The 25,414-nt window shown below is 40.1% G+C and overlaps 1 protein-coding gene across 1 annotated transcript in view; it reads right to left on the reverse strand.

Moving 5' to 3' along the window:
- Positions 1-23,958, reverse strand: part of LOC141422661 (protocadherin Fat 3-like) — a 134,486-nt gene extending 110,528 nt beyond the window's left edge. Inside the window, exons 1-3 of the mRNA XM_074072053.1 lie at positions 23,896-23,958; positions 12,203-12,269; positions 11,929-11,990 (exon numbers count right to left, since the gene is read on the reverse strand). Coding sequence (XP_073928154.1) covers positions 11,929-11,990; positions 12,203-12,269; positions 23,896-23,958 — 192 coding nt within the window. The remainder of the gene's footprint in view (positions 1-11,928; positions 11,991-12,202; positions 12,270-23,895) is intronic.
- Positions 23,959-25,414: the final 1,456 nt, after the last annotated feature.

Raw genomic sequence — 25,414 nt, forward strand, 5'->3', positions numbered from 1 at the left:
AGTTTGGTTTCTTGTGAGGCCTGTCACCTTGTCTAGCAGAGGGCTGTCTTTTCCCTGAGCCTGCATGTGATCTTATCTCTGCACATGTCTATGTTTAATTTTCCTGTTTTAAGGACATCAGTCATATTGGATTAAGGCCCACTTAATGACTTCATTGTAATTTAATGATCTCTTTTAAGACCCTATCTCCAAATACACCATGGTCTGAGGTACTAAAGGGCAGGACCTCAACACAGGATTTGGGGAGACATGTTTCTGCCCATAGCACCTTCTCTGCAGCCACTCTCTGCTGGAGTCTGAGTTAGCACCTGTAATGTGGGTACAGCCCCCTTTCAAGTGACTATGTCCTGAAGTCAGGGAGTGCCCAGCAGCACAGCGAGCCCTTTTCAGAGCTAAGGGAGGCAATGAAGGGCAGGGGAGCAGCTGAGGTGTGGTGGGCAAAAAACCAAAGAATACAAGAGAAACCTCCTATTTCAGACAATCCTTGAGAGCGTGGACTGACCTGAAACTTGAGTTAATCCACAATTACAAATTGAGAGCAGGACTGCCACATTCAATGTGTTGATGGACATTTAGGACTAATATCTGTTTTAAAACGAGAAAAAGACCTACACCAGACACTACTAGGAATTTCTTGTCATTTGGTTCTCTCTCCTCTTTTCCAAGACTGTGTCTGGATCTATATAATGGGAGAGAAGCTTTACTCTTTATGAATGGAAAATAGCCCTTTGATGCCAAGATAGCAACTAACCAATGTAACTCCTTCCATGGCCCACATTTAGTACTCTAGTAGACCTCAATGTGCATGTCAAAGAAAAAATCACCTAGCAGGAAAAACAGAATAACTCCAGTAAGAGAGCCATGGGCTGGAAAAGGCACTTGATACAGCTTTTGAGAAGGGAAGAACAAACAAAGTGGACTTCCATTCACTTTGTTGAGGTTGATACAATAAGAATGTGAAAAACTAAGGCTCAAAAAGGGGTGGTTGTGGAAATAGAGAATGGAAGGGAGGTCAGCAGCCATATCCCAAGGCACTTATTAGGCATAAATGTGCCTGGTGTTCTCCTGGGAGTTCATGACCAGGTTGATGCCTGCCACACTCAGCTGTTTCACACATGAACTCTCCAGCTCCCTTTTTTTTTTTTTTTTGAAGCCTAGTGATACATGCAGAGAATTTTAGTGTGGCCAAAGGAGGAGCCTACTGACACAAACTTCCATTGCTCTTTTAGTTAAATTGTGAAAATATAGACTGCTTAACCAGTTGCAGTAGGACTGAAATTCTCCACCAGAAATCATCATTTCAAAAGCAGATACTTACCAAAGCATAAAGCAGCTAAGGAGGTGCATTTACTGAATAAATGAATTTGCATTCTAAAACAAGAGGAAATGTTACAAACCTTACTGGAGAGCAGTGTATTTCCTTCAGAAAATAAAACTATGAAAAGGGAAGAGCTTTCAAACAGGAGATAAAAACAGTCACATGAGTTGCATCTTACAGAGGATGATAGATGAGTTTGTTAAAAGGATAGACATTAAATAATATACATGCCTATAAATTTAGTGTATTCCTCAGTAATTTTTTTATATTTATAGCAATTTCACTATAAGAATCTCACCACATTCTCTGGATTACTTTAAGTTATACCCAGATACACACACACACACACACACACACACACACACGTAGGATAATTTCTCATCCTGTCTTTTACTGGGTACTGGGCCTTGCCATCTCTTTGATTTGCAAATAAACTCTGTTCTCTGTGAGAGACTTTTATCAGAACCATCCTGTTCTGAACAGAGAATCATTTCAAGATCAAAACAGAAACAAAGTAGTACCCTTTCAGCAAGCAAGATAAAGATTCACACATAATTAAGCCAGGACTATAGGGTTACTTAAGTAGATATATCTTTTAAGAATAATCAAACTGCTATAAGCTATTCAAACTACCAGAACCAATACAGAACAAGAAAGAGAATGGAAGCCTTCACACTATGTATATTGAGAGTCCATTTCTCAGATGCTAAATTAGCTTCTTTGAACACAGAGGCCAGTAAGCCCCACCATGCTGACCCCAGCCCCACTGTTCATGGAATAGCACTTCCTGAACAGGTAGCAGCTGAGCACTTTTCAGGTATCATTTCATCTAACCTTTCTAGTAGTTCCAAGTTAAGAAGAATTGTTACGCCAGTTTACAAGTGAAGATGAGAGAGGTTCAGCTAACTTGAGTTCTGTGAGCACATCAAAATATAATCTCAAGCATGCCTGAATATAACATTCAAGTTTCCCAACACCATCTTCATAAATCAACTTTCATGCCTATGGGGAGCTTAAACATCCCATAGGTGAGAAAGCAATCTATGCAAGTGATCATATTATAATAAAGAACATTTATCCCTGTTTCATGGGGTCTTCTCTGTTAGTGAAGTATTCAGGCTAAAGGCACAACCACTGAGCTAAAATGTTAATCTTTTATTTAGTTTATGTGTCCATTATCATCTCTCTGCACTTACATGCTAGACTCAACTTTCTACTCTCTACAATATAGGACTTTGAGTAAGTGAGCTAAAAGCGCTTAGGTATTTTGCATTTTATGGTTGGAGAGAAGATCACAGTAATATTTTCACATATCAGACTTCCAAACCAGACAAGAGTTTGCACTTCAAATTCAACAAAGAAGCCTAAGCTGGGATAGTGAATCTGCCTACAGTTCCTTGCTGCTCTTTTTGCTGTAAATTCTGGTCATGACACCCCTTCTGTGGTAGCCACAAATTTAAGATGATTGTTCTACAGACTCACAAGCCGTTTTGTCCTATTTGCTGTAAATCTAAATATCTTAAACCAGTGTATGGACATATTGCCAGCAGTGGACAATGAGAGTGCCTTCTATCATGGTGATAGCAACATACAATAAATCATTAATGTCCTCCTGGTTACCCTCCTGGATGTGTACCTGCAGGTCAGCTTCTAAATGGGTCCTTTCAAGAAGAGTCAATTTTATTTTATTGGAAAGAAGAAATATGAAATAGAGCCAGGAGGTTAATCTGAGGATAAGAGGAGAATAAGGTTATCTTGGCAATTAGAGACTCTCCAGGAGGTTAATTACCCACCCCAACCCTCACAACTAACAAAGTATCAGCAGTTAAAAAACTTGTGCACAATAGAGAATGCTATTCTTTACTCTTAGAAATATTATTTTACTACTCACTTTCAGGGCTAACTTAACCAAAATTCCTTCCATAATCCATTTGGAAATAAAGAAATGAATGTGTTGAGACTCTCACAACAATATTATGTAGAACAAAGTCAACATTGCCAAGAAATATATGATTTAAAGAGTGACAGCAAGAGAGTGAGTGAATGAGAGAGAAAGATTGAGAGAGAGAAACTGAGAAAGAAAAGAGACAGTCTGAGATTCAGCTGATTTTTGAAATTCTTAGTGTAGCGGGGAGGAAGATCAGAAGAGAAATGACAGGCTATGTTCTGATAATGTGGCAGGGGGAAGGGATGGCAAAGCAGAGAGATAAAACTTAAAAAATTAAGACATGAAGAAGGTTACATAGCACTGGGGGAACAAATATCTAATAAAGTCACACACAGCCATATGTGGGTTGAACTTTGCTTTTTGCTTCTGTATCCTGCTTGCAAGTATGTAAAGTAAGCCTCCTTTGTCCTTGGGGCTCAGCCTTCGGACACGAGTCCGTTGAGTCTGTGCTGGCACAATAAAACATTGCTTCCTCCTAAACTGCCTCAGTGTCTCGTATCTCAGCTTGAGATTCCCACAACATTTCTTGGGGGATTATCCAGAATCTCAGAGATGGTCATTTGTCACCTCCCTTGTCACCAGGGTGCATCACCCTGACCACTGGGAGAAGATCCCACCAGGTGCCAAAGGACAGTTGGATACAGAGGAGGAACTCATCATCCCAGCGAGTTGGGGCGAAGGCCTTGGATGCACAACAAATCCTCCGGTGAGGCACAGGAACCAATGAGGGGAGGGAAGCACCGCTTGTCAGAGTGGTAAGAAACTGGGTTCAAATTCAGGCCTGTCTCAGGAGGCAGAAGGGGAGACTGATCACCTCCCAGACACCACAAATAACCACCTTTTGGGGTGAAGCCATGTCTCTCAGGTTCAGGAAGCAGGGCAAAAATGTGTAAGACACCTCTGTGAGTTAATGGGGAGTTGAGCTTTACCCAGGAAGTAGCCGTAACTGAGGTTAAGGGATGGATAACAAAAAATTCAGTTCCAAAGAGGGAGGCTCACAAGAGAACAGATTCATCATCCACCACTCCACCGGATAGACCTCTGAGCATAATTTTAAAGTTTTTTCTTTTTTTGAGGGTGTACTCTAATTGTGTGTGTGTGTGTCTATGTGAATTTGTTTAAAGCACTGGACAAAATTTAATTTACTCCTGAAATTCCAGCTCATCTTATGCATGCTAAAGTTGACAGTTTTTCCTGGCATGTTTAATTTATAAAACTTTTACGTGTGTGTGTGTGTGTATGTGTGTGTAAGCATCTTCAAAATGGTTCTTAAACTGTTGTTATAAGGTTAATGTGATATTCAAGGTAAAAAAAAGGTTATTTGTTTTAAAGATGTCTATTACAAACTGCTTAAGCTTTTTACATATAAATATGTAAACATCTTGAGGATTATTCTTATTATAAAGTAAATGTAAAAAACCATTACTCTGTTCTACTGCTACTTTTAAGAAAACAGGGTTTCAAACTTATTTCAATCAGGTCTCACTAGGATGGAGGCATTCAGGGGTTAACACATTGGCTTAAACCAAAGGAGAAAAAAAAAAAAAAGGAGGCAGAGCAGGGCACAGCCTGCAACAGGAATCTTAAAATTTGGGCAGTTAAAAATGACCTTAGCCTGTTTTATTCTGTCATAAATAAAATCTGGGATTTAATTCTCTCTTATAATACATGGGTCTATTAACAAATGGGTTTTCTCTAAATTGTTTTTATACAAAAAATAATTTTAAGGTTGCTTTTTTCTGGTTTTTTTCATACAAATGTAAGACTCTAAGTTAAATGGTTTTATAAGTTATTTTCAACAAGTAACATATATATATGATATTAAGGATATGGTTTTTAAAAATAAAAGGTTAAAAAATACTTTTAAATTTAAAAAAGGATAAAGACAAACTGCCCCAGGGGGTACAAAATAAGTTGTCATAAGGGTACAGAGTAAGTTGTCATAAAAAGATGGAGCTTATAAATGCTTATGTAAGTGATTGAGTTGACTAAAATCAAGTTACATTAAAGGTTTTGTAAGGTCAAAATTTAATGTACTGATGTTAAACTAAAACTTAGTTCTCTAAGCACATAACAACAAGACTATCTTTAAAATATATTGTTCTTAATAACATTTACAAAAGCTGTCTTAAAAAAAGATTTTAGTTTTGTCAAGATAACTGTCAGAAATTTTTGGTGCTACAGGTTAATCCACAAATTTATCAAAACAACAAGAGTTTATTAAAACACAGAGAGGCAAGAGGCATCTGAACACAGAAAGTACTGCTACACTGATAGGAGGATTGAGACAAATTCATTTATGTAAAGCAAAGTAAAAAAAAAAAAAAAGCAAAGCCAAAGTACACCCTCCAGATAAGACAAAAAAGAAACTAAAAAAAAAAAAAAAGCACTATACACTGGAGGTCAAGACCTCCAGTTTTATTAGAGTCAACAGAGTGGAGATGTTAGTCCTACTCTTTCCACATGTCAGGCAGAGGGAATTTTTGGCCTGGGATGGCCAGATTGGGCCTGTTATTTGTTGACAACTGTTAATGACAACAATCTGGGATGTGATTCCTTATCAACATCTGAGCCATGATTCTTGGCCATTAAGTTTCCTAACTCCACATTTAGTCCCCATAAATATTTACCTGTATTCTCTGGTGATCTTTGTCAGGGTTTTTTAACTACTAAGGTAACCGAGTCATGTTCACTTATGAGTTGGTTTATGTTGGGGTTAACAATGAGGGCAGCCATGTTAGGACTAGATCCCCTCCTCCCCTTGCAAATGGATTACTAGAAACTCCCCACTCAACCCCAAAGACTGACAAAGAGGCAATCGTTAACCTTTATCTCCCCAGATGGATGCCAAGGACAGTTGAGCAGACAGTGACCTAACTACAACTTATCTTTCTTGGTTGTCCAACAACAGTATCCCTAAGTGACATTCCTGGTACTTTTCCACTTTCCCCCCATATCTAGCCCAAGCCTGTGTGTGGCAGTGGGCTCTAGCTCTCTTGCCTCTATAGGGCTCCTGCCTAAATAATAAACCCTGTGCTGGTGTTTGAGCCATTTCTCTGCCTCTTCCATGCCTCTTATTTTCTAACAGTCTATGTAAAATTTCCTAACAGTCTATGTAAAATTTTCTAGATGACCTCATGGTTAAACAACTGTTCTCTTGAGTGATACTAATGATGCCCTGTATGTGTCTGTGAGTGGGCTGTTTGGGTTTACTAAAACTGTTCTCCCCACCCCTCCAACTGATGAAAAAAATCTAAGATTTTACTTCAAAAACAAGAACTAAATTAATATGTATACATAACCTCATGGAGCTGTGATACTGTTGCTGGTTCCTTATACTAAATATTTGATTTTCAAGTATATCAAAGACTTCTAAGCAAAAAAAAGTTAGTGGTACTGATATACTGTTCTGTTAGTTGCTAAATTGTCCATCAAAATTTTAACCATGGCTCTTTTAAGTTTTTGTCATCACAGTTCTGATCCTTCTGGGGCATTTACAATCAAGTCCATAAAAAAATGACTCTAATAATTTCTTATGTGTCAACCAGGTTAGCTTTTTAGACATCTGCTTCTATTGGATTTTGTTATGGATTGTCCTTTTTTAAAAGCCCACTGTCTAAGAGCCACTCCTTCTAAGCCTCTTTGTTGCTTAAATTTGGCCAAAAGGGTCTCATTGGCACTGACTCCCATCTGATCTACTCATTATTTCCTCTCTGACATAGGACAAAACCAACCAAACAAACAAAATCCGGGAAGAACAAGCCCTCAGGATAAAAAAAGAAAATGACCAATCAAGAAAGATCTTCAGTCTATGGCCATATCACCTGGAATGCACCCGATCTCATCTGATCTCAGAAGCTAAGCAGGGTCGGGCCCGGTTAGTACTTGGATGGGAAACAGATCTTCAGAAGAGACTGCTCAGAGACAAAAAGTTTGGAAACAAGGGGGGAATGCTATCAAAGTTCAAATGGAGTCTTTTGTGCCAGACCTCTCAAAAATAACCAAGGCCAAGAGGACTAAGAAAATGGTTCTTATATATGTGTGGCTACCTGACATTAAAGCCCTTCTAGACACAAACTCATACTTTTAGATATGGTCTTCTACTTAATGACAAAATGACTATTTTTACTGGCTCTAAACATGTCCTTTGATACTTAAAGATAGTGATTTTAACTTTTTTAAAAGATGAGTTTTCTTGGACATATATACTGATAATATATTGTTGCCATGGTAATTCTACTTAGTTAAAAAATAAAAACAAAAGACACTGTCTGGGTAAAAAAAAAAAGTCCAACCAATAAAACCCCATTAGAGGGTCCCTTTTGTTGCTGTCTATCCCCACTACAGTTAAAGTAACAAAAAAGTGCTCCCTGGATCCATCATAGCCAAATAAAGCCAGCCTCTCTCAAGTGGGAGTGTATCCCTGACTCAGCCTCACCATGCAAGATCACCCTCTGGAACACCTGCACCCTTCCTTAGCAGACAACAGGGGACCATGAACAATGGGACAACAACCCTGCTCTAGTCACTCCAAAAGTTGACAAGTCTACATATGGTGGAAGCTCAAACATGGGCCGCACCCCTGCTCTCCTCTACATGCTTGGACTCTTACCTTTGGGTTGGCCCTTGCAAGGTTCCCCCATGTACTATGTGGTATAAGAGAGCCACTGTTAGGACCTCCACACAGCCATACTTTGTATCATGCACCCACCAACAGGTCAGATGTTACATCAGCTCATATACTCCCAGGTTAGCGAGGTTACTGATAAATGATACTAAAAGTCCCAGATTAAAGAAAATAATACAGGGCTACATTTGTCATGAAAAGTGGGGCAATGTGTTTTATCCTAGGAACATATCTGATGTTACCCTGCCTGGTTCCCCTGATACTGCGGTCTATCAGGACCATTATGGAGGCCACTATAAAAAAAAATGGCCATGCATGTAATGATGTTATAAAAATACAAACTCCTAGATCAAGATGATGTTCTTTGACCCTAGGTGGGTCTGAGCATCAAAGGGGGAATGATGTAGCAGGAAGGAGGACCAGAAGAGAAACAGACAGGCTGTGTTCTGATAATGAGGCAGGGGGAGGATAGCAAAGCAGAGAAATAAAACTTAAAAAACTAAAACATGAAGAAGTCACATAACACTGGAAAAATGAAATGGACAATGAAGTCACATGCAGCCACAAGTGGGTTGAGCTTTGCTTTTTGCTTCTGTAACCTGCTTGCAAGGGTGTATAAGGCAAGACTCCTTTGTTCTTGGGCTCAGCATTTGTACATGAGTCGGCTGAGTCTGTGACTGCACAATAACACATTACTTCCTGCTAAACTGCCTCAGTGTCCCAAAACCACCTCAGTGTCCGTATCTCAGTTGAGATTCCCGCACCATTAGCGGAGACTTACTAAATGTGAGCGCAGTGAGGAGCTGCTAAGGCAACAGAGTGTGCTTGAAGGCAAATCGGTACTGTTCAGATGATAGACCAACAGCCTTTAAAATCTCAACTGAAAACTTTAGAAAGCCAACTTGTTGCTCCTCGGAGTCAGGATGGGATTCGTATCAGACAACTTCCTTCTTAACCTACTGCCTTCCCCTCATCCAGACCACCATCATTGTGACCCGGATCTCTATGAAACTTCCCTACTGTTCCTAGTGCCCTGCCCCCGATCAATGTTGCCATTACAATGGTAATCACATCCTATCACCCCCATTTATGCTTTCCATTGCACTCAGGAAAAAATTCAGAATCCTTACTTCAGTCCTCTGTTTGCTTTCCCAATGTGATTTCCTATCATCCCTGACCTTCAGTCTTTGCTCCACCTTGATACTCTTTCACACACTGGCCTTGGTTCTGTTTCTTGAGTAGAATTTTGGGCCTTGTGACACCAAATGTCACCTCCTCAAACAGGCCCTCCTAACCCTACTACTTTCAGGAATATCACGGCACCTTCTTTCAGTGGCCTGAGAAAGCTTTTCTCTGATGTTATTGTTAAGATGAGCAAAAAGAAAGCCATGTTAGGATCAGACCCCCATCCTTGCAAGCAGCTTGCTGGAAACACCCCACCACCTTCTGGAAAGACCACGCCTAGCCTCTAGCCTCAAGGAAGTGACAGGCTGGCACCTCGCCTGGGGGTCTGGATCTGAGCAACTGATCTACCTAATTTCCACTTATCTCCTTACCTTCACCTAGCAATCATTCACTTCACTCCAGAAAAATTTTCCCACCTAGCAAAATTTTCCCTCCAGACCCCTCCCCTATATCTACTCCAAGTCTGTAAGCAGCTGTGGACTCCAGCTGTCTTGCTGGGGACCTCCTCCAGAGGGCTTGAAAAACCCTGTGCTGGTTTTTGAGCCATCTCCCACCTGTCTATTCTGGGCCTCTGTCAGTTTAACAGTATAACATCCACTCATTTATAACATGCCATCCCCTCCCTCTGCTCACCACGTACTCCCAGTGCGTAAGGCAGTCCCTGGCACGCTGGCTGAGCCCAGTGGTTGCTACCTGGAGCTCCAGAAGGAGCTTTTCTTTTTTTTTTTTTTTTTTTTTTCATTTTTCTTTTATTATTCATATGTGCATACAAGGCTTGGTTTATTTCTCCCCCCTGCCCCCACCCCCTCCCTTACCACCCACTCCACCCCCTCCCGCTCCCCCCCTCAATACCCAGCAGAAACTATTTTGCCCTTATCTCTAATTTTGTTGTAGAGAGAGTATAAGCAATAATAGGAAGGAACAAGGGGTTTTGCTGGTTGAGATAAGGATAGCTATACAGGGCATTGACTCACATTGATTTCCTGTGCGTGGGTGTTACCCAGAAGGAGCTTTTCATTGCTTGGGGTTCCTGTCCTTCCTGGGGGGTAGAGGTGAGGTTGCCTTTCGACAGGGTTTAGTATTATGTCACCATATGATAATAAGTAAAATGGTAATTGCCACTACACTTTTCTGTGCAGCATTAGTGCCGGATACTGAATGGAACGTTTTCCAGGTACTTTCAATCTTGCAGCAGCACTGTGAATGAAGTTTGCCCGTGCTACCCTGCCTCCTTATGCAGAGCATCAGGTACTGAGAAGCTATGTTCTAGATCCGAACTATGTTAGTCCAAGGTACCCGGCTGTTAGTCAGCATTTATTTAAGTCTATAAAGAATGTGAAACCATTGAGGATTCTTTGGGGGAAGTCAATTCAAACGCCTAGAAAACACTCTTGCTCTTTTCCCTAGCATAGCTTCATTCTGCAAGAATCCCAGTGTACCCCCTCCCCCAGGACACCACCTTTTGAGGACAACACAGTAAGCAATCTCAGCCAGATCCCCAGTTAATGAGACTCTCCCCTTTCTTCCTGCTGGGTGGCAATAAGTTCAACTATCCAAGAACACAGCCTCTGCAAGTGTCTGCTCTGGAAAGGAACGAAGCACATACATATAACATGAGGTGCTCTTATTCTGGCAAATGTACTAAAATTCTGGACCAGGTGAGTACTACAGCCCATTAATAGGATTTTGAAAAAGAATTATGGTAATTATTTTCTGGCAGCCTGGAGTCTTTTATCTTTCTTAGATGATACCAATGTTTTAAAAGAATTATCCCAATGCTGCGTGATAATAATAGCCTTCTATTATGCGCAATACTTCACGAGTTTCAAAACATACTTTGATATAAAATATAAGGTTTGATCCTAATAGTGCTGCTTTGAGGTTTATGGATTAGTAATTAATTGCCACATTTCACAGGAGGGGAAACTGAGTCTGGGCAATTCAATAGCATTACCCCAAACCTTCAAGCTAATTATGGCAGTGGTTCTAAACCCAAGTGTGTAGACTCCAAGTCCAGTGTTCTTGCAAAACATTGTTATAAGTGAACGGGTTTAAAGGAGGACACCAGAGAGATCCTGCCATGAGATTTAAAAGGTCTGTGGATCTTCTGTATGAAAAAAGATCATTTTTAGAGTGTAGACATGTTCTGGACCGTTCACAAAGCCCTATGTTCTGAGCATTGCCATCAGCTCCATGTCACACTGTCACACATAAGTCACTGTGCCATACAAACTATCCAGACCTTGAGATTCACAATAAAGATACTTGAAATGTACAGAAAAAATGTTCCACAAAGCTCCTTCCTGTCTATTTTCTCACCCCATTGCCTTCTAGTATTTGTTTCCTCTCTCCAGAAATAATGCTCTTAGAGTTTACATTGCTGCCGTTCCTGTCTTAATGAATTATAGGAGTACAGTTTATGGTTTCACAGTCATCTCAGCTGTGACTCAACCTTCTCTTCCTCACCCATCCCTGGGAGGGTTGCAGTGTGCTTTACAAATGATGCACCTCGCTTTAGCTGTGACACTATTGATCTTTCTCTTTCTCATCTGGGGTTGTGGCCCACAGGGCTCTGCTCTGGAATGTTCTTCTGGGTTATGGACAAAGGGGACTGAAGTACCCACACCTGTCGGTCTGTAGCAGAAGTAAAGCTGCTTTACAAGCCTTGCTTTCCTCACAGGAGTGTAATGACAGGAGCGCACCAGAAACTCTGAATTCTGAACCAAGCAGTCCAACAGAGCTGTCTCCATTCTGAAACCCATTGTTCAAATGATCTGTCTCCTTTATGATAAGGGTTAAGAAGCTTGGTGAAAGTTAGTTTTAAGGACACAGACCCCTCTGTGCACTTACCTCCAGAAAATGCTCTGCCTGCTGCTCTCGATCCAGTTTCCTTGAAGTCGTGGTAATCAGACCTGTGTAGAAATGAGAATATTTGACTTTTAAATATCTGGGGCAAGTAGCTTCCTGAGCGTGGGAAACACATCTAGTTGAAGGAAAAGCAAAAGTGACAGGGAACAGAAACTTTCCAATTCCCCTGACAACCAGAATGGTCTCACATGTTATTCTTGAAGAAAAATAAAATTTACAAAGAAAACCTGAAAACACTGTTTTCAGTTCTGCTTACCACAGTCGGTGCTGGCAGTGTCATCTTTGGGGATGTAGGAACTCACTAAAGGACCATTGTTTTCCTGCTAATGAGGCAGTTCAAAGATTCATTTACATATGACTGAGATTCTATGGTAGGAACCTCATTAAAGATTTTAAAGTTCTTGAACAATTAATAGGTTGTTGACACTGATTAAATTCAGGCTATGAAATAGCACTTTTGTATTTAATTTTTATATGCATGTATATATAATTTTTGTTATACTTACCATGAAGGTTATTTCTGTAACTATATGTACACATAATTATTTCAAATTTAATAACTCTTACACACCAAAGATCTAACGCTGCAATTTTTTTTACTTCGTTTTATGTGTTTTAATCTTCATACTAATTTCCACATGGAAAAGAGCTCTCTACCTTTTCTTCCAGCAGGGTTTCTCGTAAGTGAATCAACTCTTTGAGTATAAAGATAAAACAGAGAATGTGAAGATCAAAACTTTAAGGCCAACCAGTCAATTGGTCTTTTGCAAGTTTCATGACTCTTATTAAATGGCAATTAAGAGGTCAAATTTGTTTTTCATTTCTCAATTCCACAATGTCTCTGAAGGGAAATACTGAGTTGGGTTGTTTTCAGGCACATTTTTATTAATAAGGAAAGAACAGAGTAAAAGCTATGAAAAGCTTCCTCCCAAAGCTGGCAAGGCCAGTGGAACAGCAACAAGGTATTTCTCTGAGGTCTGCCAGGGAGCTCTTGACCTCAAGCTTCTGTTCTGTGCGAAGTGGTGGAACACAGATTTTAGAGTAAGCCAAGAAGAAGCCACAGTAGAATGGATGGCCTCTCCAATAATATCCCATTCAGGGTAGCATGGCTCTTTACAAACAGGCCACCGTCCCCTCCACCTCTTGTGCTCCTGTGGGAAGGAAGTGTGGGTTTCCATTGTACAAATGACCTGCCTTTCCATGAGTTCATTCTAGATATGGCCCCCCACAACTGCTTCACCTCTAGGTTTTCTTTTACTTTTTCTTGCAATGTGACTACATATATATGGTATAAAGCAATTTTTGATGAATAAATACTATGTGGGAAAGTTAAATTAATCAACATATCCATGTCCTAAAATCCTTATTTTTGTGGTGAAAACATTTAAAATTTACCCTCAGTGAGTTTGAAACATTCCATACACTATTATGTTCTTCATGCCGTGCCACACCCACAGATCTTTCAAATTCAGCCCAGGTGTTCACCTTTGCTGACTGTCTTTAACAGGACTGGGCTGGGGTCCACTGATGCAGTGCAGTGCCAGTCTGCTCCTAATCGTTGTTCTTTGCCCCGACTATAGTTCTTTGCTCATAGGTCTGTAATTTTTCACTATACAGATTAACAGGACCTGTCCTTTGATTCCAAAGCACTGGTGCCCACCTGATTCTCTGCCTAAAACAAACGAGAGAAACCCCAAAAGGCCAAATTATCAAATGTTGGCTGTTATGTTCTAATCTTCACTTTTGCAGCACACCTAGAATGTGTTTTTAGGACAGTATTATTTTTGTGTGTGGACTGTGATGTGTGTGTATCTTGGCACAAGGAAGGGGTAGTATGCAAATAACAAAGCCCCTTTTAAAAGGCTGTACAAAAGAGGGGATAAGAAACAGGAATAGAGAGGACTGAATGTGATCAAAGTACATCACAGGCATGTGTGGAAATATCACATTGAAACCCCTCACTTTGTACAATTAATATATAGCAAAAAAATAATTACATAAACCCACTTCCAGAGTTCCTCTGTGTGAGTGGAGCCCCTGGATGTAAAGATGAGCTTCTGGCAGAGCTCAGGGAGAAAAGACTGCCAGTGTAGGCTTCAAGTGAGTGGGTTGATGTCTTCTCTGCCTAGCTGCCCATTAGTATCCTCCAGGGAAGTTTGGAAACAGGGACTTGTTGCTCCACTCCATCCCTGATTTCCTGTATCAGAATCTTTTGAGATGAGGTTTGAGACGGTCCCCTAATTCCAAGACAGAGAGGCACTGTCCAATACTACTATCTTTTCTTGGATTTCACTATAATATTCTATTGACATTAATTTTTCTGTCTGTTCGACCACAACCAAGAATGAAATAGACAGCTGCTCTAACACCTGGATCATACCATTGAGCTCAGTGTGTATGCACGTGGGAGTGGGTGGCAGGCGGTGGGAAGGGGGAGATGGAGGTATTGTGTGAGTGCATTGGAGAGTGAGAATGACAAAGGAAAAATAAAGGGAGCCCAGCTCTTGGGTTCATATTGAATTAGAGTCAGTATAGTTGTACCAGTGTTTTTCAAGTGAGGAGTAGGGGTTTCCTCACTTGAAGGGAGGCTTTCATCCAGCCTTATCACCTCCTCAGGGGAACTCCTGTGTTAAAAGTCACCATAGGAATGAGTAACATGATGTAGAGGCTGTAAAAGGGTGAAAGAGTAGGGACCTCCATCCTGCATCATGTCCTGGTTCTTCCAAGCACAAAATGTACCCTTGTCCTCTGCTCCCTGAGCTCTCTACCAATCACTGCTCCTTCTACTTGGGGTCAGGTGAATATGACTGCACAGGGAAGAGACTAGCTTCTTCTCTCGTTATTCTTAGGACAATTATTTAGGAAATTCACATATATTTTCACAATGTACACTTAGCTTCACTAAGATGTGTTTATCACATATTTATTAGGTATCAGAGAAAGAGACAAGCATCCAGAAAAGCCTGAAAGGACACACTCCTGGTTGCTGGGAGAAGCCAGGCCATTCCTACTCCTGGAGGAAAGATTCAGGAAAGCCTTGCAGGTCTCAGCTCTCAGGGCATTGGTCTCCTTTATTTTCACAGATATAAGTAAAATGCAAGGAAAAAATCCCAGGCAATTGAAAAGGGGAAACCATTAGGCAAACAGATGAGGTTGAGTGGGGATGGTAGCATCTGCTAATGGGTACAAGGGTTTTTGGGGGTGATGAAAATCTTTTAAATAAGATCGTGATGTTGCTTGTATGATTCTGTAAATATTCTGAAAACTATTGAACTGTATACTTAAATGGGTGAATTATATTTTATGTAAGTTATATATATAAAAAAGTCATCAAAAGTCATTAGGAAATCATAAACTTTGGCACTTTGGTTTTAACCAGTTCTTCATGTTTGTAAAAGGCAAATGTGAATGGGTGAATGAATGAATGAGTTTAGGAATCAGGCAGGAAGAAGGTTAGAATGAATAGAGTGATGGATTTTTCTATGGGAATGGGGAACAAAGAAACAATGGACTTTTTGGGTTAAAGCTGCAATTGGTAGTTAATTGAATTGAAAAATAAATCTTGTTATCTGGCCAGTTCCAGCAAACCAAGAAGGAGCAAAAGCTTTCTTCCTTCTAGAGTACATGCTTAGGATGAGCTATGGAACCTCAGTAGCACTGCCATTTTTTAGTCAGACAGGAATGAAGTGAGTTATCCCTCATGGTCCAAAGGAATTAGTTAAGTTCACCAATGCTTTATCTTCATTTTAAACAATGTTATTGTAACTGAGTGCTTGTGGGCCTTAGACTGGAGAAGCAGAGGCAATAGAGCAACCTCCTCCCTCAAACACTCTGGCCATGCTGTAGAAGACAACCCCATTCTGTAATCTATGCAGGAGAGAGGCATGGATGTCATACATGTAGCTGTGAGCCACTGGGCATGGTAAATTGGGGCCTGACATGATGAAATTGAATTTTAAAGATAAATCATAGCAAGCTTTTTGAATGTGGTTTGCAGATATAAACAAACACATTATTTGATATAATTACTTGTGCAAACCTCTAATTTAGGAGGAGAATTCACCAGTCCTAAGTGAATGATACTCAATAAGGGGGGAGGGGACATATGGTTGGAACCATATAATTACTTTAAAAATGGCTGCTTTTGATTTTTTTTGTTGCAGAGACAGAAGAATCCAACAACCTCTCTCTGAGACACAGCCCAAGCATAAAATGTGTTCAAAAGAGAACTCAAAATGTGGTAAGTAGTTACTGGCAGAGAATTGGTACTTTTGAGGATGACAACTTTTCTCTGGTCTCCCCTTGTGGGTGTCCTGGGTCACAGCTGTGTAATCTATGGCCATGACATTTACATTTCTTTCAAGTTCTATGTGAGGCAGTGCAGTTCCCAGCTGTTTAAGCGTACTCTCAAGACTGCTGGAAGATGGGCTTGGTGTTAAAAAATACGCTGGGATCATTAGACCTTCAGTGAGTGCCTGTTCTGTGTTTTTCATATTCCATTTCCTCTGCCTACCAGTTCTCCATGTCTGCACTCAGCTATCCGATAACCCCACTTCAAGATGGTACAGGTGTTACCTTCACCATGAAGCCTTCTTAGCCCTTTTCTCCTCTAGCAGGTTGCGTGTTTACTGTCTGGATCTCACTCTAGAACACAATTCAAGAAAGCAGAGCCCTTGGGTGGATTACCATGTCAGTCCAAGGACCTAGATCAGTGCCTGCCACATTTGCTGAATATATAAATACTGCTCTTAAGGCACACAACATTTTTCTCTATTATTTGTTGAAGAGTCCATCTTCCCTCATAGGACACAAGCAAAAGGACGGTGAGCAGCTCTTATTCATCTTGTATTCTTGGTTGTTTAACACAGAACAGCACATACAGGCATCAAGCCAAAGTTATTTGAATGAGGGAGATGTAGACAGAGTTGCAGATCTCTCAATGCTGTTCTATACAGAGTGGTCATAATGGTTCCAATGCATGGGAATCAAAACTATCTGAATGCTGTCTTTCATTGTTCGAATAATTTTAATTAATGTTTCCCACTTTTTGGTGGTGGCTAAACTGTGGATTAAAGTCTTTTAATCTTTTAAAATTTTTGTTTGTATTTTTTAGTTCAGTGGTAAGGATTGAACCCAGGACCTCATGCATGCTAGACACATGCTGTACCACTGAGCTACACCCCAGCCTCAAGAATTTCAATTTTATGCTGTGTGGAGCTGGGTGACCATTCCATGGTTCTCCCACATCCTGATTTCTACGCAATATATATGGAGAAAAGTGGGAAAATAGGAACATAGTAGGAGCCAACAAGAGTTGAGTACAGACTACCTGCGAGGTACTGTCCTAAACAGTTCCCATACATGGTCCTGTGTATTTCCGCAGCAATTCAGGCACTGTACAGCCTAAGTAGGCACATTACTTGGTTGTTTTCTTATTTAAAACAAACCTAGTACATATCTTCATTCCAATTTTATTTTTTCTTCTAATTTTGAAATTTCAGAGAAGTAGGGGTTGTTTGACTCCATTTATAGGAGGAAATGGAGTTAAATAAGGATCCAAGGTCACAAATGACTGTTGTATTGTCCAAACTCAGGAACTATACTGTTGAAGCTTCTTCATTGTTTCACTAAGAGAAGAAGATGTATGGTGTTGGCAAAGTCACCTGCCTAAGAGTCAGGAGATTGCAGGCAATCACATATTTTCCTCATCTAGGAATATCTGAAAGTCCTTTTCAGGGTAAAGAGTCTGTAATAATATCTAAAAAATATCCCAAAGAGATCATGCTTTTTGTTCTCGTCTGTTCTCTAACCTGACACACTTTCTTCCCAGTGGTTCTAAGTCCATACCCACACATGCATACAAGCACACACACACACACACACACACACACACAGACTTAGCTCTGCCCCATTTCCCAGATGCCTGGATACCTCCCAGTCCCATCGTTCTTCCCTCAATTTTTCTCCTCATCACCAGTCTCCTAATCACACAGAGCCTCAGGCTCTGCTTTCTGATTGGGCCTAGGTGAGGAAGAATTTATACACCTGAAGAAGTTTCTAGGCTATTTAACTAAACCTTGAATGCCATATTGGCTTTCTTCAGAGAAATTAAGCTGCAGGTGGTGAACCAATATTAAGGGTATTGTATAAACCATGCCATCTTTAAGTGTTATTGACATGCTTCTAGTGTGTGCACTCAGATGTGCAATATGGCACCCTGCTTACCCTTTATCTTTCTGCCAAGAATATTTTGCATAATTCCAAATATTGGATGATCAAATTAACAATGCAGTCTAAATTCCACATGGGTCCTAGGCATCCCCTAGTCTGGGAAGCATCATGGTGCAGTTTGTGATACACTAACCAGTACTCAGGCTCTGGCATCAGAATGACTGGGTTCCCTGCATGTTCTTCAGAAGTTACATAGCATCTCTAAGTTCTGCTTCCTCATCTGTAAAAAGGAAGCCTATTAAATTAGGTAACCAATTTAAAATGCTTACCTTGGTTCCTGGCACATACTGAATGTTCAAATAATATTACTCTTATTATCAGCCTCCAGAAGAGAGCCAGAAGTGTCATATGGTTCAATGACCTAATCTTGTTTCCTTCCCACATTGAGAATAGACTTGTTTCTAAATGTTTGGGCAACAAAAACTGTAACATGTCTACTCCTCGTCCTGCCATCTGACAGGTAAGGAAACTGAGGCTCATAGCTTAAGTGACTTCTTCTAAGACATGTTGGCAGGAAATCTGTCAGCCATGTGCTGCTAAGCTTCACTGAGAGGGTAGTTTATAACATTGCTGCTCGAGTGTGGCATGGATCACCAACGTGAGTTTACCGGGGCTGGGTTGAACACAGAGTTGCAGGTTCTTCTGAGACTCAGGAGACTTGTGTGCACATGAAAGTTTCCCAAGTCTGGCTCTAGATCACCGTTGGCTTTCACATGTGGCTGTGTATTGGAATCACCCAGGGAATCAAAAAAATACACCCAATGATTTGGGTGACTCTGGCTCTGACACACGCTTCCTGTCTTTCCTCATTACTCTGGTTTGTCTTGGCTACGGTTTCATGTCTTCATTCTAGTGTACTTTTTATAATGCCTGCAGCATTCACCGGACCTTATTCCATCTACTCCCCAGGATCCTCCTAGCAGAGACAAAATGCCTCCTCTTTGGTGATGCTCCCTTGTCCCCACAAAAGCATAGTTGAAATCCGGGAATTGTAAAGAGGAAATACATCCACCACTGAGGCCCCATCTTGCCTTCATGAGACTGATGTCCTGTGAGGGAGGTGGACAGGTCCTCAAGCTGCAGCACAAGGGGGGTCAATTCATACTCTAGACACCTCTGAGTGTCCCAGTGAAGGAAGGTTAGTGCTGAATTAAGCAACTGGAAAAGGTAGGGAGGACGTTCAGTTTATACTGAACCTTTATTGGTGAACCGATAGAGATATTGGGAAAGGTTAAAATTTCAAATCTTCACCTGAGATTAAGAGGATAGAAGCTTAATGAAAAAGGTAAACATGAGTTTAAATCCTCACTCCACTGCTTTTCAGTTGTTGCATCCCTTCCTGATCTCACGTGCTGAGTCTGGCGTGGAGAGAGCACTCAGTTCCTCATAGGCTTGGTTAGAAACAGGACCAATGAAGAGCTTAGCATGGAGCTCTGCAATCCAGCCAAAGGTGTTTAAAAAGCAGAACTAGAATCTATAAAAAACTGCATTATATTTTATTTTTGTTTAAAAAAAAACCTCTAAGAGCACTGGAGTACTATTTCTAATTGCATTTAAAAGAAAAACCTTATTGTCTTAGATTGGTCGCTCTAATAACCAAAGCAGCTAAAAGCTGAAGTTTGTTTTTGTTTGTTCAAATGAACACTAGAATATTTTTAAACTCCTGCCACACTCCAGAGGTGTGAAAACAACCACTGCATTCTCCTCAGAAGTAATTTCACTGCAAATAATTTGTTTCTACGTCTGTTTTAATGTGACAGATAAAATCAGGAGGATATGTAAAGTGCAAATTATACATAGATTTTGCAAAGTCTTGAAAAATGCATGTGTGCTTTGTGGGCATGCAATTCTTTAAGATCATTTTTACTCCATAATTTATACACGACCTTCAAATAGGAGTGATGTTTTGAAATTAAGTTCAAAAAATCTGTTGAAAATGTCACTTTTTAAAGGAAGTTTGAATGTTATAAGAAGATTGTTAACACTGTTTTTAATACCACACATTTCCAGTTAATTTTCACAAAATTTGAACCTTTCCTTTGTCTTAAATTTATACATACACTGTAAACCCTCATTATTTGTTTTCATGCCACCTGTCTGAGACTTTGTGATCATTCCATGGCTGATTGAAGTTTACGTTTGTACCACCTAGGTAAATTAATAGGTCAGAAAGGTCTCAGGGGAATATTTAATGTACTCAAGACAAACCATTTGCAAAGCACTTCAGTTTTAACAACTACCATTTTGATGATCTAATTGCAAATAGCCCATGTAACTATTCGGTTGGGTCTGTCCACGCAGGCCTTTTGCTTGGAACTATCTTCATAGTAGCATTAACCTTATGTGTTTGTTTGAAAGCAGTAATGGTGCTTTTCCTGAACTATTCTGGAATCCACATTTTCAATTGCTATAAGATCCTACTCAACAAGAGTCTGCATTAATGGCATTTTCCTGTCCCCTTATTTGGGAAGAACTACCACGTCTCATAAGAATACGAAATGTGTACTTCATTGTTTATCAACACAGAGATTTAAACACAGAGCAAGTCTTAAAATGCTGTGTTCTTCTGTCTTTTCCTCCAAACACAGCAATACTTTTACGGGGAGCAAATAACCTCTTTCTTACTAGGGCTAACACATGAAATTCTCCCCATGTAATAGGAAGGGAAAATAAAAGAGGAGTGAGAGTTATTTGTAACTCCTTGGCAAAAATATCATATTAATCCAGGGAGGAGGAGTTGCATTGCCTGCTCTTTTACAGAGAAACTTTTTAAAATTCCATTATAACTTTGTATATTTGGTTTTGAAATAGACTGTGGCCTTTCCAGGGCAATTGTATTTCTATTCACTTAGTGTTCACTGAAGGAACATCTTTTAAGAAGTTAAGCTAATGTTGCTGTCTTTCGTGCTTAGCACAGGGCCTGGCACATGAAGAGTGCACAATAAGTGTTTATAAAACTGTAATAGCAGCATACAGTTAAACAACTGGTGATATTGTATAGTTATCAAGCAGATGCTATAAGATAAATGTGTATGTAAATGTATAGGTGTGTACCACATGTCAGTATCACCAGTCAAAGTGTGTAAAGGTCCATATGTGTGAGAATACTCACTCAGCATTTTTGGTATGGCTCTTTAAAAACTTCACGCTTTTTGGATAAAACTTGCAAATAAATTCAAAATGAAATTATGTGCTGTGATAATTATTATTTTGGGTTTTTAGCATAAAATGTTACAGGTTCATAAAAAGCCATGTTTTTTGTATCATATGTCAGAATCTACAGTCTGTGTGGTTGAGGTTAATGGGGGGGAAATGGCAGATTGGCAACACTAATGAGTTTTTCTTGACTATTTAGCATTATTTTATTTCTCTTTTGCCTTCACTTTTTATTTAACTAAATTACATAATTTATCCAAAAATCTGTCACATGTAAGTAGGAATTGGTAGCCTATCAGAGAGGGCTCACTCCATATTTAATTTTCCCCAAATTATTAAATAGTGCGGTGTTAAACACAGAAAGGAAGAGATTACAAAAATAGCCAATCTCTGAACTCTCCAAGTCTACAAAAGTCCTCCAGGATGATTATCACAGTGGAAAATGAGTAAAGGGACCTTGTAAGTTCACACTCCTGGCTGGAGGCCAGTGATTTAATTCTCCCATTTAAAATGCCACTAAGGGTCTAGCAAGGGGTGTGCTAAGGGGAACGCCAGCCATGTCTTATTTAAAGAGTGAGTTAGGTGGTGTTTTAGTTGCTTGTTCAGAAAAAAAAGAACTATAAATAATTATCGAGTCACTGAAAGAGTGAGAAATGCTGGGGAAGAACCAGAGAGCAGCAAGTTCTGGCTCTGTGTGTTGGGGTTGGGATTGGAGGCAGGGAGAGGTGGGCAGCCCTGAAGACTCACAGCATCTATCTTTCAATCTTGTTTATTCGATTTTTATCAAAAAACTCAACATGAATACATAGTGCTTATTGAGTATTACATTAATAAGAATTACTTCTGCCTGACTGTAATTCTGTGCGCTTAGTTCATGGACGGTAATGATTTGCTTGGCTCGCCTTTACTTGCTCCCTTGGTAGAAGGATTTACTCATAATTCAGGGATGGGAACACTGGTGGCCAAACAAAACTGGGTCACACACTCTGGTAAACTTAAAAGTTAAGGGCCACCACAGCTGATGATGGGCCAGCTGGGCACACAAGTTCAGGTTCTTCTGTCTCTCCTTCCTACTCCTTCACTTCTCATTCCAAGACCAACCTACAGTTCATCCCAAGCAGTCCAGCAAAGCGGTCAGAAGTCTATTTGCATTTTCAACAGTGTCACAGGTTTCCTTTGGGACTAAGATGTTACAATGGGTAGTTATGCAATTTAAAAACCATCTAGCCTAGTGATAGTGCTACCCAAATTTTGAAGTCTTCATCTTCTTTGTTCCTACTCTGAAAAATTCAGTATCTTCTGAACAAATGGCTACACATAGAACTTGAGAGTGGATTCTTAAACCATTTATGACACTGCATCAGTCATTTCATTTCTCAATGAAAATGAGCTCAATGCTACCGTAGCTGTAATTGGTGGATAATTAGCACTTGTACACATTGATGCTACATGTTATCATCTGGTGCCTGGTTTAGCATCTACTCAATAAGATTATTTAATTTTGCTGCAATTTTAATTCTTTTGAGTCACATTAACAAACTAGCACTAGAAAGACCTGGAGCTCAACCCAGTTTGACTAAGGTTTGAAGTTTTATTAACGGGTTTCATTTTTACCATGGAAAAGAAAGTTGTTAGAAGTTATTACACTGGCAAACCAAATCAGTAGACAGGACAGAGTGAGGGACATTCTCCAGTCATTTTGGACTCTGAGTTTTTTTGGGGGGGTAAGGGGGAGGGAGTAGGTTTGTCTTTGAGTCTGTAATCCAAGTTAAGTCCTGATGTTGACTTAGTAACAGGGTACTTGGCCTTCAAAAAATGCTGATAGTAATGGGGAATGTGAGTGAATAAATAATTAGAACTATGTGATTAAGTGCTCCAGTAGGATTATGCAAAAAGACAACAGAGGGGCATGGAGGGGCTGTCTTTTAACAACACGTGGGAATGCAAGGGAAGGCTTCCCAAGCAGGGGTCTCTCAAGTTGGAGTGACTAGAAGTTTGCCAGGTAGACAAAGAAGAGAAACACTTTTGCTACAGTCTGATGGGGGAAAAGCACAGAGGTAAAAAGTATCCTCAACACTGTCCCAAGTTGGCCCAAGAGATTTTAGGAGAAACTTTAGGATTTAGTTTTATTTATTATTGGGAATAGGCATGTAACTAAGTCATCTCTGCAAGGGGCTCTATGAATTTTCAATGGACGTGTTCTTACACACCAAGGAACAGCATTGTAGGTGATAATAGGAAGTATCCCCTCTCTGTCAGGCTCAGAATAAAGGGATCAAAACCACACGAGAAGCAAGTACCAGACCGACAAAACAGCAGATGGAGATGTGGAAGAATGCCAGTCAGACAGCACTTTAGCAGAGCTCCTTTGGTCACTCGTCCTTCACTCAGAGGAAGATCCATAGGTGACCATCGGTGGCCATCACAACTGCCCAAACCTGTCCTGACTTTTCATTGAAAGTTTTACTTCCTCATTCCTAGAAATATTCCAGTCTTAGATGAACTGGGATAGTTGGTTACCCTAGTTTCAGAGCACAACTGAATGTGGGGTGACTAACTTACCGAGCGGGAAATTTTCAAGGCTAGGCCCATGTGAAAGCCTTCACTCCCTTCCCTGGCATCCATTTGGGTTTGCAGATGAGGGAAGTAAGACCCCAAGAGGAGCGGCAAGCTGTCAGATTCATTTGCACAATGATAAGCTCCAAATAGGTAAAGGCCCCTGCTCAAAATCACCCAAAGCTGCTTTGTGACTTCTTTTTGTCTTTTCTCACAGACCCACACTAAAACTCTCCACTGCTTCTTCCTAACATAGTTGACACTAATGACATTTTCTGATTATTCCCTATGTACATGCAAAGTTTCATTTAATCTTTAAGCTATTTCTAACTACTATTACTAGATTGCTAAACATTATTATTTAATTATTACTTACAATCCTCATTTTACAGAAGAGGGAGCCCTCTTCATCAAGCCCTAACAAGATCACATAACTTGCTAGGTTTTGCAATTAGTAAAACTGTCAGAGCTTTGAAACTCACTCACGTTCTCTGACTCTAGAGTCCTTATTCTTAACCATGAGGACACAAGACTTTCTTTCCTTTAAATTTTGTCTTCCACTGTTTCTGTAAAATTACTCCATCAATTAACCAAACTATTTGAAAATGCATGCAGATGTGTTTTTCATGCTCTTGGTTCCTTCCTGTTCTATTTTTGCATCTACTCATGTTTTATGAAGGCATCTTCAAGTAAGAGTCTGTACTGGATTTTTTGGTTCTCAGTGGGTTTGGAGTCCCATCCTCCTCTTTGCTCTAATACTGCAAATTTGCTGTGTGGACAGTGTTTTTGTTTCAAGGCTTTGAACTGCTGGATCAACCCAATTAAATGTCCTATGAGGCCCCCCCATTAACTGAAGGAGATCCTAAAGGGATTGAAATGTGATGCTTCTCTTAGGAGCTCTGCCAAGACCTTCACCATCTGGATTTTTGCTGCTTTTCTCAGGGTTTCTCCCTTGATCGTCCTTCGTTAGCTTTCTAATAATTAGCTGAACACTGTCTTTTAAAAGCAGTCTTTATAACCAAAATACATTCCAATCAATTCACCAAAGTATTGATAACTTATCACTAGGCCACAACTACTCTGAAATTCTTACTGTTTCTTTACCACATAAACATTATTCCTTCCTTAAGCCTATTGACCTTCCCTGATCCTCCACCTAGATGTCTGCATGGCTAGTTCTTTATTAAACAGACTTCAGTTCAAGTGTCACCTTCCCTTCCCTCGTGACACTGACTATAGTCCTCCTGCCCCTTGTTTTATTTTCTTCTGACCCTATCTGGATGAAACCATCCTATTTGTATATTTGTCTATTTTTTATTGTTTCTCTTTCTCTAAAATGTAAGCCATAAAAAGCAGGTGTTGACTTGGGGTGTAGATCAGTGGTAGAAAGCTTGGTCTACCATGTGCAAGACCCAACACCAAAAACAAAAACAAGCAGGTGTTCATTCTGTCTTACTTATGTCCCCGGCACTTAGCAGTACTGTGGCACACAGCAGGCCTTGATGTGTGGCTGTTGAAGAAAATA

Source organism: Castor canadensis, chromosome 1 (assembly GCF_047511655.1).
Source record: "Castor canadensis chromosome 1, mCasCan1.hap1v2, whole genome shotgun sequence".
In the NCBI taxonomy this organism is placed as follows: Eukaryota; Metazoa; Chordata; class Mammalia; order Rodentia; family Castoridae; genus Castor; species Castor canadensis.